General features: G+C 39.0%; 2 protein-coding genes across 2 annotated transcripts; one reads left to right on the plus strand and one right to left on the minus strand.

Annotated features, from left to right (window-relative positions):
* Window positions 1-871: 871 nt before the first annotated feature.
* Window positions 872-8,776, minus strand: LOC139139005 (glutathione peroxidase 7-like). The gene is made up of 3 exons (XM_070707687.1): window positions 8,573-8,776; window positions 3,634-3,898; window positions 872-1,218 (listed from the first exon to the last, which is right to left on the minus strand). Exons 1-3 carry the CDS (start codon window positions 8,741-8,743, stop codon window positions 1,052-1,054), a joined length of 603 nt encoding a protein of 200 aa, XP_070563788.1. The 5' UTR covers window positions 8,744-8,776; the 3' UTR covers window positions 872-1,051.
* A 113-nt stretch (window positions 8,777-8,889) lies between these two features.
* Window positions 8,890-16,616, plus strand: LOC139139004 (cell division cycle protein 20 homolog). The gene is made up of 10 exons (XM_070707686.1): window positions 8,890-9,039; window positions 9,452-9,697; window positions 10,800-11,048; window positions 11,573-11,701; window positions 11,898-12,094; window positions 12,283-12,377; window positions 12,801-13,029; window positions 13,439-13,564; window positions 14,475-14,592; window positions 15,227-16,616. The coding sequence occupies exons 2-10, from the start codon at window positions 9,457-9,459 to the stop codon at window positions 15,409-15,411; spliced, it is 1,569 nt and encodes a 522-aa protein (XP_070563787.1). The 5' UTR covers window positions 8,890-9,039; window positions 9,452-9,456; the 3' UTR covers window positions 15,412-16,616.
* The last annotated feature ends 1,288 nt before the right edge of the window (window positions 16,617-17,904 follow it).

Raw genomic sequence — 17,904 nt, forward strand, 5'->3', positions numbered from 1 at the left:
TAGCAACATGCATAGCAGAAAGGCAGCTAGCCCCCTTACTGCCTTAGTTTGACCATAGACGGTCTTCCTCCCCTCTACTGTCTATGGTTTGAGCAGGTCTGTTAATATGTAACAGTTCAAAGACAATGACAGGAAATGACTCGAGTCAGTGGAGTAAGCCTGTTTCAAGCCTGTTTCAGAATTTCGCTTTTTCTTACCTCATTTGCACATTTTTGACACTGATGTGTTCATTTGAACAAATTCACATCTCAACCCCTACATCTACCTGTACACCTAATACTGAGACGGTAGCTTTGGCGGTATGGGAGCCTTTGTGTGTGATGGACATACATCCGGACATACCCACAAATATACAGACATTTAGACTCATCATATAAGCTCTTTTTGGTATTTATATATAAAACCAAATATGAGCTAAAAATTGCAACAAAACTAAAAATTTCGACATTGAAGACCACTGATTGAAAATACATGCAGATGCACATCACATACACAGGTAATGTCAAACAAGCATTACTATCAACAAGCTGAAACTATCAAACACAGTATCTGATGACTGTTTCATTATTGATAAATTTCCAATCTGTGATTTTCAAACCAGATATACCTCTATTACTGGAATAAAAAATTTGCCATTTCTATCTCTCTGTAATGTAAACAGACATCTCAGCGATCCATTGCTATCACACTGCCTGCTAGATCAAGCTGCACACACAAATATTTCAGGCTTGTATTAAACTCAATTATTGCTGATGTGTACCTGATGACTTCTGTTGATGACACTTATGTGATCAGTGAGCGAAATGAAAGCTATTTCAGTTGACAAAGTGTTATGTAAAGTAAAAGCAAAACCTATATCTACCTTATAGAGTTCAAGGCCACTGTTATTGCTTTGCAACTATAACCTCTTCTCTGTGTTTCAATTTGTTTCACAAACGTCGTAATTCCTCGGTGGGGATTAATAAAAGTATTGTATTGTATCTATGGAAGACATACGATTTGAGTCACCATGTTGCTAGCATTTTTTACTTGTATCTCTGTATCCTGGAGGTCATAGGTCATCTCCATGGCGTTGACCTCTTGCCCTTCTCACTGCTGACACTATTTCAGGATAAATGTCGTCAACTGATGCCCATGGTCCCCAAGCATTAATCACGTCACCATTTGGGTCAACCAAATATTTCCAAAAATTCCATGTTGGCTCTTTTGAGGTTTTGTCTGTAAAAATTGAAATTATTTTCATATGGAAACTTTCCCCAGTGCCTGTAGGAAATGGGTTATCTCATACCTTGGAGGAATATTGCAAAAAAATCGATAAATCTCAATGATCGTGTTTGGTATTAAAAGACAACTTTGCGTCCATCACAACACTTTCATAGGAGGTAATTAATTCTTCACTGGCTGATGATAAAAGGATCATTGTTGAACTTGTTAATGCTGTTCACTTGTGCTCATTTTGAAATGCACATGGCAAAGTAGCCGACTTCTTGGGAAGATTTATGCATACCACAAGGGGGACCCCTCCAAAGGAATATTATGGAGGATCAGAAAGGCTGGTTGTTCAGAAAATGACTCGTTTTAGTTATAGTCCACCACTGAGGGCGCACATCTTGATGGGGGACATGAATAGGTACTTGAAAGTAAAAGGAAATGAAGGCAACTTCAAACGTTGGCTCTACATTTGTCAGTGATAAAGTATAGAGTGTAGATCAATAACGTGAAATATGGTGAGTTGCTTTGTAATTTTTTCATGTTCACTGTTATGTAGATTTTATTTTGTTTACCATTTTTGTTGGAATAAATTGATCTTTTTTTAAAGAAAGAACAACAACAAAAGACAAACAAAATCTATATTTGAAAGTTAAAGCGCAGTGGTCGTCACGCTGCGCATGCTCCTGAGGGGGTTCCCCCTGTTGTCAACATATCTAAGAATGCCGCACTATACGTTACACGTTGATTATAATGTTTGCGATATTGCCGCTTGTTAAAATGGCGGCTGATCTGTCACAAGCATACCAATTTACCAAATCTAGTAATTACACGCCGGATTGAGATCACATTTGATCATGATTTTCTTGGAATCAGTTGAATGGGGTTCGGCTACTGTTATCGCTCGAGCCATGTAGCTGAACACTTACCTGTACGCGTGTATATGCCAACACAGTATTAATGACCGGGCTCTAGTCTACGACATCGCTAGCAAGAACGAGAGCTTTCATTTCAATAGGCCCAACAGGAGTATAATTGACAATAACGCAAGCTACAGAAATCTACAGCTGTCAGAGCAATGCCCCCTGCAGCAAGAAGCATTTGTTCCTTGGTCTGCATGAACGTCCGTGTCAAGAGAACCGGGTATATGGCGCGCTACACTCGGCTGTGGAGAATCCAACTCCACTACGAAGTTTGGGGATGCAAACGAGAATTCCGAGCACAGATATCAAGTCAAGCGAAGGACCTTTCATAGGTCTTCTTGTTATGTGGGGGTTATCCCAATTGAAAGGGGATTCAGACCTACCCGGCAATCAGGAGGTACAACAACGAAGTTTCCGTAGTACCGGTAGGCCAACACTAGCTAGCCGTTGGACCACTGCCATGACCGTGCACAGGATCTCTCGATACATCCCTATGTGTAGCCCTGCAATTTTCCTGCCAAATGCCGCGTAAACCCGCTCGTTTTGTCTATTGTTTCCTGTCATTTGACTATCGCTTGCCACGTATTACTAAAAGAAGTTAGAAACGGTGATCAACAGTGGGTCGTGGGCCAAGTCGTCGCGGGGTCGGTACGTTGTGGGACCGGATTCTCTTATATCCGTACGTCAACGTGGTGACCGTCTCCCTTATCGAAGCAACAGTATCTCCCGTGCCCTACTTTGGCTTGCCGATCATGCTCTTGAGTGTAATTTTTGTGTTAGGCGTTGTACTTGTTGCTAGTCTACATATATAGACAATGTTGATCATTTAAGTGATGTATTTTACTGTACTGTACATAGCATTATGTACAACCAGCCTGACCGCGCGCGATCAAACCCATTTGTTCACTATGACTGCGTGCAGTAAACTCAGCGACATAATGAGCCAAGTGTAGTTTCTCAATGTTCGTAGCCTTACATGAGTTTATAAATAGAAATACACCACTGAAGTTCGTTTCCGATCATAATATTTTACTATTGCATGATGTTGAGTCTTACAAAGTCGTTAACAAAGTGGGAGACCGCTCCCATCTCACTCAGATTGAAGTTGAGAAGACTTATGTTTACAAAAATTCATGTTTATCAACAAAAAAATTGCGAACGCGCTGCGCGACGACCACTGCGCTTTAAGCTGAAGAGAGTGGATAGCATAAACACCTTTTGATAAAGTTTGGCTGGAAAACATGAAGTTTGCCTCACTCTTTCCACCAATAATAGAAATATGAACTGATAAACAAATTTGCACAGAACTATTCAAAAATTGAGCAAACAAGACTAACTCATTTTCAGGTGGTTTGTCATAGGTTTGGTTCCACTACAATGAACCATAGACCATAGGGGGGATACTGTCTGTGAATATACTCTAAATGAGGACTTCATACTTGGACATCAAGTTTACAGACCAGCCTTATTGATGAAATATAAAAGGCAACAAATGACAAACCTGTCAAATATTTGTAGGCCGGATTCGCACTGTCCCCAGCAACATCGATTTTACTGAACATTGGGAAATCTGCTCCATAGTTATCTTGGACAAACTTATAAATTAGCTCATTTGGTTTTGGTTCTTGATTTCCAAATTGATTGCAGGGGAAGGCCAGAACAGTGAACATGTCCGATAATGCTGGGTCGTCCTGAATCTTTGAAAGTGCTTGGTAATGACCATCTGTGTAACCACATTCACTGGCAACATTCACAACTAGTGTTACCTAGAAAATGGAATATTCATGTCATATGATGTCAGTAATGTGAGTCAACGTTCCATATCATCCTACCACGATACCTGTAGATGTACATATAACATAAAGGTAAATGAACAAACACACAAACAAACACAAGTGAAATTTTAAAAATGTGTAGAATGGCAAAATGTATGGGTAAAAATGTTTAATTGATGAGTACTTGAAGTCTTATGGTTTTATTGAGAGTTCAAACAGATACTGAACCTATCAAATGTTTTATATATTGGTTGGCTGACATTGTTTACGGATTTGACAAATTTATATGTGCTGTTGAATTATGATGAAATAGAATTTTGAGGTAACTGCTTATGAATGTGTTAATACATGAAACACTCTATGAGAATTATTTCCTGAGCTGTGGGCTAAGTAACACATGCTTGACTGAAACAATATATTGACATGTGCTTGCACCTCTCAGTCCAATGGATTGGGTTTGGTCTTAGCTCTGCATTGCAGGGCTGCATGTTACCAGCTATGCCTCCCAACACAGCCCTGCTGACAATCGATGGGCAAATAGGTTAAACCACTGACTCCGCACATGGAGATACTTCCATGCTCAGCATCAGTTTCGTCATGGATGTACAAAAATAGATCTATTTTTGTACATCCATGGTTTCGTGGAGGAAGATTTTCCCACTGAAAAATTTTGAATCCAAACTTGCTTTAATCTTCGTTTTTGAGCACACCTAACTCGTCTAGGTACCTGATGTGCTTAGCTGCACCTGGAACTACCAAAGATCTTTGGTAGCTCCATGACTGCACTTGTAAACTTACGCCAAGCCAACTTTCCTGTCCGTGTCCGCCGCCATTGTGAACTTGAAGAACGAGCCCCACATTGGAATAGCAGAAGATACGGACGGTTGTAGCTGCAATAATTGTAGCCCTTGGTTGGTGGGGATTGGGCTTCTGTCGTGCGGCTCGCGCCTTGCCCCAACCAGGGCTACAATTTCTCCCTATACCTGCTAGTGTAAAAGCTGCAGTGCGGGTCTACACTGCATGGTCAAGGCACACACGGGGCCGCATTATTAGAGAATCTCGCCTTACCGTGTGCAAATTTCACTATAATCCTGCTCCCGGATAATGTTAGAGCCCTTGTAACTCCTATCGATGGTCAACTTTACTCCTTGCAGCTGAAAAATGACAGTTTAATGACTCAGGCGCGAAGACAATTCGAACTGGACCGCCGTCGTTGAACTCTGTACCCAGCTGACTTGTACCATTACATTTTAGGGGTGGCCGACAGGTGTGAGGGAGCTGAATGAGCATGCTTACGGGTAGCCCTACGAGCCCTACACTGCATGCCTCCGGAGCCAAAGCCGGACACTCTTGCCATACTCGTAGGACTAGCTTATGGGATTGAAAGGGGTGGGTAATTTTCATGACAATATATAAGTATTATAACTCTTGGTGAATAAAGCGAGATACTTTTGCCGAAGTTCAACTACGCATTTTAATTAGTTCAATAAATCCTGTGCTCTATCTTCCCAACTTTCTCAAATAAGTTACGTACTAGTTCAATAAATCCTTCACGGGAACGGGTCATTTGAAGCAGTTAGAACTTTGTGTCCATGCACATTGTTCAGAGGCGTGTGCCTAAGTTAAACTCCATAACTAGTTCAACTTTCACAACTAAGTTCAACCATCCACCTCCATGGTACAACTACATTAACAAGATGCCGCTGTTGTTCAATGTGGAAAGAGTGGTTCCAAGCAAAATCTGTTCGACTAAAAAGGTCACAATGTGTGAAGTGGGGTGCCAAAACGGCATTCTTGTCAATGACGGCGTGACTTTGAACATTTTTTTTTTAAAATCGGATATTTTCCATCTAGTATCAAAGTTTGACATATCGACGATTTCGGGATTACTGCGAAATCGCCGATCGACACTGGACTCAGCACTCTGCGTCTGTGAAATCGCCTATACTTACAGAATATTTATCGGCGATTTCCGGACTCTAGACGATACTACTAGCCTTGTGCCACAGCACGCCGGGTCTGTGAAATCGCCGATATTTATTTATAGTTACTTATAGTGCAGCTTTGCCAAATACTTTGCTATTTGTATACAACACGTAGGTATTTTACTGTTTTTGTACGGTCGTAGCATATTTCTTAACTCATTACACAAACGCGGATTACATTCCAGGTTAATTTTCTCACAGGACATTTATGTAGTCTCGCTTCGAACCATAGTGAACTTTACAGTGTGCATGATGAACTCAGTATGGAAATAGCCTAATATAGGAACGACTTCCAGAGTCCAATCTGATTAAAATCAGATGTAGAGTACGGCGACGTCTTCTTATGCGTACGCGGTATTCTCTCGCTGTCGCGTAGTGAGAGGCGACAGCGAGAGAATACCGCGTACGCATAAGAAGACGTCGCCGTACTCTACACCTGATTTTAATCAGATGGACTTCCTCCATCCGTTTGCTCATGACTACTTCAATAATGCAGTGTTTATCAATTTAAAATTTCGGCATTTACTTGTCTGTCAACATACATCTTTATGATGAAGTAGGCCGGGTTGTATGAGGATTTCTTTACATCATTTTCACATCTGTGCTTTTTCATGGATACATCTTTCTTTTTGTAACAAATTCCTTGTAATATGCATGTTTTACATACATGCTTTGATATTGACCTCAGCAGTTTTTGAATAAATCTGATAAAATTTGAAGCACCGTAGTAGTAGTAGTAGTAGTAGTAGTAGTAGTAGTAGTCACAGTAGTAGTAGTATCTAAGCTTCCCATTTTTACACAAAGTTGAGAATGTTCCGGACTAATTAAACTCATGTCATGATGAGTGTGGGGGGAAAATGACATACATAACATGATCAAAAACAGAAGTGGACCAAAAATGGACTCCTGAGATACACCGCACCAATCGACAAAACATGAGCGTGTACACCTAAATAGGTAACATTGACTTCTTCCTGTAAGGTCTGATCGAAACCACTTCAGTGACAAATCAGAAAACATATACACAGAAAGTTCGCTCAGCAAAATGTTATGATCAACGATGAAAAAAATCTTTAAGTATATCTAAAAACAATTATCTTCATCTATATTCTGTAAAAGTATAGACCCTGGTCAGTTAACTTGACTAAAGCAATATGACAAGAGTGATGTTGTCTGATGATTGTGAGTTGTGACAAAAAAGATTAAATGCATAAAACTGTAAAAACTAATATAAACATGTTTTTCTAGTATTTTAGATAGAACTGGTAGAAGGCCTATAGTTGTTAACATCACTCTTAGAGCCTCCCTTATGAATCGGAACTATTTCAGCACATTTGAAACAGTCGGAAAATGTACCACTATAAGCTTCAAGATTAAAAAGAGTCGCGAATATTTGTCAGACATTTCACCACTTTACAGCTCTGGCCAAGCGCTAGTCTGGCTCGAACTTCGCTACTAGATGATACTAGAGTTTGTTAATTAGGCGGGTAAATATCCGATATATATCGAAGATTTTATAGCCTTAGAGATCTATATCGTATAGTATAGTAGCCGTAAATATCGATTGGATATTTTATAATTGTATTGCGGTGTCCTCTTGTTGTCAGAGCATCTGTATAAAATGGCAAAGACGAGACGACAGACTTTGCATGGCGTGAATATCTCTTTCACTTCTTAGGAAATAAAGATGGCAAGTTCTTCCATGGTCACTGGTCTCTCTTTGCTTTCAGCGATAGTGGTATTCTAGCAGTAATTGAAAAGGAGCAAACGGTCCTATGACCTATTTCAATCCTCCGAAAAGATAGCGTTAAAATAACAACAACTATACTGCCACTACTGTACAGCTAGTGCCACCGTTTTCATTAGTCCCTCACACCTGTCGGCCACCCCTAAAATGTAATGGTACAAGTCGGCTGGGTACAGAGTTCAACGACGGCGGTCCAGTTCGAATTGACTTCGCGCCTGAGTCATTAAACTGTCATTTTTCAGCTGCAAGGAGTAAAGTTGACCATCGATAGGAGTTACAAGGGCTCTAACATTATCCGGGAGCAGGGTTATAGTGAAATTTGCACACGGTAAGGCGAGATTCTCTAATAATGCGGCCCCGTGTGTGCCTTGACCATGCAGTGTAGACCCGCACTGCAGCTTTTACACTAGCAGGTATAGGGAGAAATTGTAGCCCTGGTTGGGGCAAGGCGCGAGCCGCACGACAGAAGCCCAATCCCCACCAACCAAGGGCTACAATTATTGCAGCTAGGACGGTTGTTGCAGGACGCAGACGGTTTCTTCGCTTAGAAACAAAAGCGGGCTCTGCTTCTTCTATGAAAGTGATGTATCGAACAACAAGCGACTCTGGCGGGACGATGCTGAGTGTTCCCGACGTTGTACGGCCTCCCGTGTGGTGGGCGGCCGTATAATGTCGGGAACACACAACATCGTACGCAGGGCAAGAGCCGGTAGCATTGAGCCCTGCTATGCAGAGCTAGGTTCCACACAGGTATCCGTTTTCGGCTAGTGACATTTCACGCGCAGGTCAAATGTCAAAATACAGCTATTGACGCATAAATTTTAAATTTCATAAATTTCGCGACTTTGACGAAGTATGTCGTTCCCAACTTTCTCAAGTGACTTATTCAAAACAAATCACACATTGCACCACGCCTCGGTCCATTACACTCACCATTCCACGGTATTTTCCGAGTGATACTTGATTGCCATGAATGTCGTTTACCGTAAAGGAATAGAAGTCACTGCCTTCGTTTCCTCTTGTGTGGCTGATGGTTTGTAGAAGGCAGTACACGACAACGTTTATCAGAAGTTTTGACGAACTAAATTTCATGGGCGCAGCCATTTTGTTGATATGCAGTTCACGCACTATCTCGCGTGATTTTTGTTGCCTAGAGACATCTCCCTTTAAAATTTGTACTGATTGGCGGAGTTAGTGGGCCAATCACAGACAACTTAGTTCTAATCCGCGCCAATCAGAATGTACGTATCAAAGATATCCGTATACGAAAACTACTCGACTTTCATTCATCAGACTATTTTGAACACAACGAGTCTGTTGAGTTCTTCTTGTCTTCAAAACGTAATATTCGATCAATTTTTTATCAGAAGTGAGTTTAAAAGGAAATAACTTCAAATCGGGTAAGTGTTCATTAAGTAAGATCTGAAATGGAAGACGTAGGCATCGTTTACGAACGTGATCATTGAGCGATCACTTCCTGGCGGGCCATTTAAATTTAAAAGTCTACCAGGTACATGTAATGTAATGGTAAAGCTACACTTTGCGGCCCTGGCTCTTGGTAACCTGTCTTGTTTTTCGTACATGGCAGATTGTTCTAAAATTAATATCGTTATGAGGAATATTTACCAGTGCGTTCCTGAGATATGGTGAGTACTACAACCCTCTGCGAGCTTGAAATATCGAAAAAATGGGCCACACGGCCCGTTCACAAACAGTTGAGATACCTGCCACCGCTAAACAATGCAAGCAATCAGGCATTTTTAAACTCCATAATTATAACATTTTAACTCGAAGCACTGTACTGTTTCCTAGGCAAAATGGCACATTGGAGCTTCGAGAACGACGTGAACAACTTGTTACGGCTGGAGGGACACACAAGAGGGCCAGCAATGAGATGGCAGAGGAAGGCTGCCGAAGCCAACAGCTGCAACAATTCAATCAATACCTCAGCATGCTGCAGTCCTATGAAGACATCGAACAAATCCTTCAATAGCAGTACAGTGAAGACCCCATCAAAAACGCCTCTTAAAACACCCAGAACAACTTCAAAAACGCCAGGTGAGATGGGCGTATGATTGCAGCTGAAATCTTATTAATTGCAACCAAAGAACCTTAGTATGTCGCTGTACAAAATAGAATCCGTCTATTTTTGTACGCCAGGGGCATGAAAATGTGTTCTGTGGGGAAAGTGGGGTCTAAAGATCTATAAAAATACTGATTACTTAAAATTTTAAACCTCGGGTAGCTTTCTCTGTAAGAAAACTACACTAAAGCAGACTTTTGAATAAACTAATGTCTCATTATCATCTGCGAATAATCTCAATGCAAATTGTTATGTTTATAGACTTGCACAGGCATGTTTTGTTGTGGGAGAGTAGTCAGCTGTGCACAAGACTTAGTGGTTGTGGACAAATTTCATAAATTAAAGTATGTGTACCAATATATCAAAAACAACAACTAAAACATTCTTATTTTCATCTTAGTGTCTTAAATATCTTGAGGAGTAACAAGAGTAAGATGGTATGCTTTGTGTAGAAAGCATTGACACTACATTAATGCATCTTTTGTGAGCCAAAGGTGTTGATAATCTATTGTATACAGTTTGACATGGATGTTAAAGGCGCCCTTCTCAATCCCAGGTTCTCGCATTAGCGAATGTGTCATCAGCCCATTAACAGTTTGTCATTCTTTTGTTTTCCATTGAATATTTTATCAAGTAAATAATATTTATATTAGATAAATCTGATAATTGAGTGGGGGCTTTAAGCTGTTAGATTGAATAATAAGAATGCCTCAAAGGTATTGTATTTATCCATTTCAACTAGAATAGGGACCTGAGAGGTCCACTGGGTGTATGTGGGCATGTATCATTTTGTACATCCACGATGTGGGCCACTTGAACCTTACAACAATTTGCATGAAAAATATAAAGGGATGTTTAGTTTTCAAGCATTATTTCACTAATTTAGTTTAGACTCACATCCAAGGAATTTCTATAATTAGGGTTTTAAAATTGTTAACATTCATCTTCAGGGTTATAAATGGATTTTAAAATTTAACTTAAGTGTTGAAGGCAGTCTTTACTTTACAACATTATTTGTATACTGGTGACGGAAAAGGAATTCAACATTAAAGGGTAAGAGTAATTTTTTTCTTTCAGGAAAAACACCAGGAAAAACAAAGACTCCATCCAAGACACCATCAGGAGACCGCTTTATCCCGTCACGGTCGACATCAAACTTTGATGTTGGTCACTTCAAAGTGATGAATGAAAAGAAAGATGCAGACGACGAGGTCCTCAGTCCGACAAAGCTTGAACAACAGAAAGCTATGGCTGGCAACCTCAATGGTGGCATCTTGGATTCTAAAATTTTATCCTACAAGAGCAAACCACCGCAAGCCCCAGAAGGTAAGAAATTCATTTCAACACTCCACTGGCTTTGTTTCTATCAGATTTAGCAAATTTTTTGCAGTTTAGTCATAAGCGTGAGGGAAACTTAATTCTGGTGAATCAAAACCAAACAGTTCATTCTCACCATGGAAGTTTTGTTTTACCTTATGCTCACACAACCACTGGTTGTATCAATTTTATGTGATTACACATACAGTAAATCTAGAATCAAGAATTTCGATTTAGGGTGGTTGGTTTTCTTTCCACACAACCTTTGATGACATCTTCTCCATCATGTCCTTCTCCATTCCTACTTGAGAAGATTCAAAAATAGACTTTGTTCCTGTACAACAAACTAATCAAAACTAAATAAATTTCAAAATTCTTATACATCAGTTTCAGTGTCAGTGGCAGAAATAATTATTCTATTCTCAAGCATGATGTAGTGAAAATTTATAATATTTCCCTTTTATTATAATCAATACAATCTGTTGCTGATCTTTGCCTTCTTTGGTTTCCAATATTTTTTACATAATATCCAGGGTACCAGAACAACTTGAGAGTGTTATACAGTCAGAATAAGACACCTGGCTCATGTAGGAAAACCATCAGACATATTCCACAACTCCCGGAAAGAATATTGGATGCTCCTGAGATCCTTGATGACTATTGTAAGTGCAGTCGACGTCTCAAAACTCCAACTATAATACATCCTCAACTTCTAGTTCAGTGTTCTCTCACTGGCCTCTTACTTTATCTATATTGTGCAGACTAAAATTATCCATGGCAAAAATTTTGCATTTCAGTAGAAATCATTTCACAGAATGCTGTATCAGCCAAAGTTAACTGTGAATATTGTTTCCTCAGATTTAAACTTGATTGATTGGAGTTGTAACAATCACCTGGCAGTATCCTTGGGTGGAAATGTCTATCTGTGGAACGCTACGAACGGCGAAATTCAACAATTACTACAAATGGAGAACCAGGAAGATTATGTGGCATCCGTATCTTGGATAAATGAAGGCAACTACCTAGCAGTAGGAACAAGTAATGGAGAAGTTCAGGTTTGTGATTTCAAACTTCTACAAGACGCACATGCAGATTATGATATCCAGATACATGATCAGATTCAAAATGCAAATCGACATATGCTCATGGTATTAAGTTTAAAATATTTTTTATTGCATCTTGACCCAAAAGGCCAAAAGAACTAGAAATATCAAACAATTTGTCATGCTTTTTATTTTTTCAGTTATGGGATATCGCACAGTCTAAACGTTTACGTAACATGACTGGACATGCTGCCAGAGTTGGAGCACTGTCATGGAATTCCTTCATAGTCAGCAGGTAAACTATATCTGGAAATATTTGTGCAGTGTCTCAGAAACTTGTGGCTCATCATTATTGTATCATCAACATTAATAATGAATCATTTCCAAACAGCCATAAGCTGCGAAATAGTCGCTGTAAAATAAGTACAATATACCAATCACCTGTAACCTTCCAAGCTGTTGCACATTGGCCCAAATATATCAGATGCACACCGGTATCTAAGACTTGTTTACTTACTTGCTTGACTTTGCTTCTCAGGCACTGTCTTCTGATAATCCACCAGTTGTATTCAGTAACTTTCACTGGTTTACAGTATAGAATTGAGGCAATTGAACAAAAGGGAAACTTTTGTTTCATTTTTAAAAAAATTTCATGTACTACATAGTTTTTACTGAAGACACTTTTCCTTACTTACTTTTCCTTACAATCTTTACGCAGTGGTTCTCGCAGTGGTAATATACACCATCATGATGTTCGCGTAGCGGAACATCACATCGCTACTCTCGTCGGTCACACACAGGAAATTTGCGGTCTGAAGTGGTCGCCGGATGGCAAATATCTTGCAAGCGGCGGCAATGATAACCTGTTGAACATATGGAACACGACTGTCTCCAACGAAAGAAGCTCACCGTTACATACATTTACACAACACCAAGCTGCAGTCAAGGTAAATTCCATCTTTGTTTTTCACTTTGACGGTTAACCAGTACTATATGCATCCATGCAGTCAAATTACATATTTAGAGGGTTGTGTTAAAGTGGTTTAGAAATCAAGCAATTGAATTTCAATTGTCATAAAGCTCAGGCTTTGAAAGACATTCCATGAATGCAGAAACATACTTTCTGCATTCGTGTCTCTTGTCAGATAAATTCATCCACAGTCCCTCCACATGGTTTACCCAACAAGAGCCTGTCCAGCCCTCCAGAACTTAATTGAAAATATTCTACTGTATTTACAGCATCATTTGATTCCTTCCACATGCAACATAAAATTTTAGTTTTTATAACTGCCAGAAATTTAACTTTGTCCAACATTTTCAGTATAGTAACTTTTTTTGCTTTTCTCGCTGTGTTAGGCTGTGGCGTGGTGTCCCTGGCAATCCAGCATCCTGGCCAGCGGAGGAGGCACAGCCGACAGACATATCAGGTTCTGGAATGTGAATACTGGCACTTGTCTCAACAGTGTTGACACAAAATCACAGGTGAGTTGGCAAAGGATTCTTCAAACCCGAGGAAAACTTGAAATGACTCACAATCTGTTTCAGCTGCACAATTTTCAGAGAATGCCTATTGTTAATGACGCTACCAGCCACTTTCTGATAAGAGGTCCACTATATTGTTAAAATCTCTATGTGATATTAATTTACTTAAAATTTTGAATGTACAATAGAAAACACAATGTAACGAAATTAAATAATCCAGCATTTATTTCATGAACAATATTTTAACATCCTATTATAATACTAAAGATATGGCATTCTCAAATATGACCAGGAACAACTGGTAGTACATTAAAGCCCCAGTAATGCTAACTTTTGATGTTTATTTCCCCTTCTTTATTTTGAATGTGAGCCATAATTCCTTGTTCTTCTCCCCAAAGAATGTTGATATACACAGTATCCAACTTGTCAACTCAACCCTTTTGATTGTTAGCTGCATTGTTATTGTTGAAAACTGACTTCTGGTCCGGATTAGAATGCAAAAATGTAAACAATAACCATGCATTTACACATATAGACGCTAAGTTGTCAAGCTAAAAAGTGGCGTTTCAACATTATTTAGGATTAGAATAAGAAGTTGGAAGTTATTTATAAATAAAAATAATGAAAACATCATCAAAATTAGCATTACTGGGGCTTTAATTATTTAGTGATACAAAGCATAAATGTAATCTATATAGACTGTCTGAAATATCAAGACCAGATTCCTAAATTTTGTTTGAGGGTACACCTTAGAATCAATCCTCCAGTATAGTGTTAATATCCTGTCATGCAATGGTTCACTATCATTTTTTTATAAAATAATACTTTATATTGTTGCATCATCTGAAAAAGTGAAAAGAAATATTTTCTGTTGCCTGACAATGGTTTGATGGCTGTGCTTTTCTTACAGGTGTGTTCAATTCTATGGTCCAAGGAGTACAAGGAGCTAGTGTCGGCCCATGGCTTTGCCAATAACCAACTGATCATCTGGAAATACCCTACAATGACCAAAGTGACAGAGCTCACAGGTAAGTCTGTCAAATTTTCTGATGGAATAGGGGCATATGCATGCATGTCAAAGAATCAGTGTTAAACATTGTACAGTACCATATAGAGAGATGGAGAAAAATCACTATAAATGGGGGTCAGATGAGATTTTTCATGATCAGCATTCTTCTTTTGTCAAGTTCAAGGTTCAGAATTTTCCTGAGAAAACTTGATATTTACATGTACTATGGCAAGGAGCCCTTTTACAGGCTATAGTATTGTATTTCAAGAATGCACAGATGTTGATGTGTACAAAAGTTATCATTATACAGATACTGAAGTAAATTGTCACAGTCTAGGAAGAACCAGGAAATTGAGAGAATGTACAGTGGTACCATACAAGCAATGTTCATATTGTGGTGAAAGCAACTACCATGGAGATATGTAAATTTCAATATGCAGATGTGTTTTTATTGCATGGCTGTCTCATGTTTTTTTCCCTTTACAATATTGCAACAGAATGTGCATGGCACATGTTACTCTGGATAGTCTGAGCCCTGTGTATAAGCCGTCTTACCCTATGATGAGTACTTGCAGCGACAAAGAGTGGGGCAAGGTAGTAGTGGTCCCAGATAGTTACAAGAAAATTTACATTTTTTCTTGTTTATTATCCAGGTCACACTTCGAGGGTTTTGCACATGGCAATGAGTCCAGATGGCTCAACGGTGGTGTCGGCAGCGGCTGATGAAACCTTACGACTCTGGAAATGTTTTGCTGTCGATCCACAGAGGAAAAAAGAAAAAACACTGGCCAGTTCCAAAAATTCCACAAATAAGCTAATGAGGCAAAGTATCAGATAGAATGCTGTACTGCTATCAGTTACCGATATTCATTGTAAATTTTACGTTCACTTTTTTGTGTCAACTTTGTCCTCTGTTTCTTTTATTGTGTAGACAATTTTGTTTCTCGTCAACATTTTGATTTTCTCACATCATGTAACCATAATCATGATCTCATAGTTTGCAGCTGACTCTCTCGCTCCAGTCCAAACTTGCGACCACAACATAACAAAATGAGTCATTGGGCTGGGATACACTTTCACAGGAAAGCAAACCTCCAATTTGCTCTGTCTTAAAGTTTGAATATATGACTTAAATAGGTCTGAGATAACAAAAAGAATTCACCAAGAATCATGTCTGAAGCTTGCCCTATCTTTTGTATTTTTTCTTATTTTTCTTACCCATAATGAAAATTTAGAATCATATTGCGTTTCAAATTTTATCAGTCAGTACAGAGCAGAATTTTAACAAGAGATCATTTCTTTACAAGCTTTTGTGTTCTTATGCGCAGCTATAACCAAATTGACTTCAAATATCGGACTGTGGCAACATTGAGCCAATACAGGCAAACTTTCCACTAATAGCTGTACTATTGCAGTGTAGGTTGTCATAAAGTTGTATATCACTCTACTTTAACAGACAATATTATTTAGATCAACTGACTTTGAAAATCTTCAATAATTGTATTTATAATGCTTGATCAAAATTAATTCAAACATCCACTATAAATGTTAAGTTTTCTCCTTCAAACGTTTCTCTCCTCCGTTGTCAAACATTTGCTATAGAAATTGCAAATGTATTCTGTTTGTTCTCTTCTTAGTTTTATTCATGAGCGTTTCCGTAATTTGTATGTTAACAAAGTTACAACACTGCAAAAGATCAACACTTGCCTGCTGTCTCAGTTTGCTGCAACTGCTGAGTTACACTTTACCAACACATAATCCTGTTTTTTTGCCTTCAATTTTATGACACTATCACAGTAAGAAACAAGTAAGATGCTTTCCCAGCATGCAACAGAGAAAATTCCAGATCAGGAGATATTAAACCACTATATGGCTGTTTTTGTGCAATATTTTCAAAAGTCATCACTTTACATCAAATTCATGTGGATTTAAAAATGTCTTTTGCTTTTGAAATCTGTGTTTTCTTTTGCCTTTTATGTTTGGTGTCATGTAAGGTTCATTCAAAAATTCCTTTTAATAAATGAACTTGGTGTTCACAACTCATACTTATCAGGTCTATCCTTCAAGGTCAAGTCATGCACAGTAGCTTTCAATGTTGCAGAATGTTGAATCTTTTGTCAAAATTACTTTCCTTTAAGAAATTAGAATATGGTAATAAGGGAGCTTACAGTTTTATAGGGAAGGGGGCAGGATTTCTAAATCTTTGGGAGGAGAAGCATCGTGTAAATTGTGATCCTGATACCCCAACCTAAAATGTGACCCTCCCCTTTTCCAAATAGTAAAACATGACCCTTCCCTGTTCCAAATTTCCAAAAGCTGGAAATCATTCTCGCAAGCCAGAGCAATAATTTCTGCTCCGCTGACCTACGCAAAAATCAAGGGTAGCACTGAGCTGTTGCCATAAAGAGGCGCGTGGTTTAACGATGATGGCTGGAAATATGCCTTTGAACAGTAGACTCCCATGTTTACCCTATGTTCACGTGCCTTCCCTTGTGCCCCTGCCATTCGGTTGATCTTGGAAAAGTTAAGAGCAGACTTTAAGAGCAGTCTATCAAAAATTCCAAGCTGAATTATAGACAAATCAATATTAAGGTAATATGCACCTCGAAAGTGAAAGACTTTAACTTTTGCTCAAACTTTCCTCAGTAAACTTTCAACCATTCTCTTACCAAGCAATAATAAAAATCAGGGTCACCGTGCAAACTTTGGTACTAGAGAGACAAATAACTTGCGATTTCTCGATATTTGAAATTCAAAATGGCCGCTACCCCTGTGTTAACTTTATGGGAAAAAATAAAATTTCCGATTTTCGATAAACTAAGACGGTGAAAACTTTTCTTTCATCATGAGCGTCAAAATGAGCCCCAACAAGTGGTAGGTCAGAAGAAAATTGACAAAATTTGAAGGCCCGAATTTCTGTCCCCGAGGCGCGTTCTACCTTAAACAAACAATTGAATGGTTTTTTTGACAAACAAACATGAACAGGAATATGACTCTCCTTTTTAATTATTTATTGTATCACTGTCTTCCCCCCCCCCCCCCGCAAATCGAACAAAACATACCGCATTGAAAATAAACAAACATGCAAACATACAAGTTGAGCGCGAGTCATTCGTGGAGAGATGCATTTACTTTAATCGGATTTACTTTAGAGGGCGCACTACTAAACTCAGCCACCCGTGACCCATATTTCGAGACCCACATGCTTGGCCCATCCATCCACTCACCTGTGCGTGAAGTACAATACTCTTCCAATGTCAATTTTGTATATTGCGGAAGGCGGTAGAGAACTTTTGCACTACGACATAAAATCTTTATACTACATTAGATG

The sequence above is a fragment of the Ptychodera flava genome, chromosome 8 (genome assembly GCF_041260155.1).
Source record: "Ptychodera flava strain L36383 chromosome 8, AS_Pfla_20210202, whole genome shotgun sequence".
Classification (NCBI taxonomy): domain Eukaryota; kingdom Metazoa; phylum Hemichordata; class Enteropneusta; family Ptychoderidae; genus Ptychodera; species Ptychodera flava.

Excerpts from the sequence above, each read along its gene's own strand:
- LOC139139004 (XM_070707686.1), top strand. The coding sequence starts at position 9,457 with ATGGCACATTGGAGCTTCGAGAACGACGTGAACAACTTGTTACGGCTG. Across the intron at positions 9,698-10,799 it reads AACAACTTCAAAAACGCCAG|GAAAAACACCAGGAAAAACA; the intron begins GTGAGATGGGCG and ends TTTTTCTTTCAG. Across the intron at positions 12,378-12,800 it reads AATTCCTTCATAGTCAGCAG|TGGTTCTCGCAGTGGTAATA; the intron begins GTAAACTATATC and ends ATCTTTACGCAG.
- LOC139139005 (XM_070707687.1), bottom strand. The coding sequence starts at position 8,743 with ATGGCTGCGCCCATGAAATTTAGTTCGTCAAAACTTCTGATAAACGTT. Across the intron at positions 3,899-8,572 it reads TCGGAAAATACCGTGGAATG|GTAACACTAGTTGTGAATGT; the intron begins GTGAGTGTAATG and ends TCCATTTTCTAG. Across the intron at positions 1,219-3,633 it reads GGCCTACAAATATTTGACAG|ACAAAACCTCAAAAGAGCCA; the intron begins GTTTGTCATTTG and ends CAATTTTTACAG.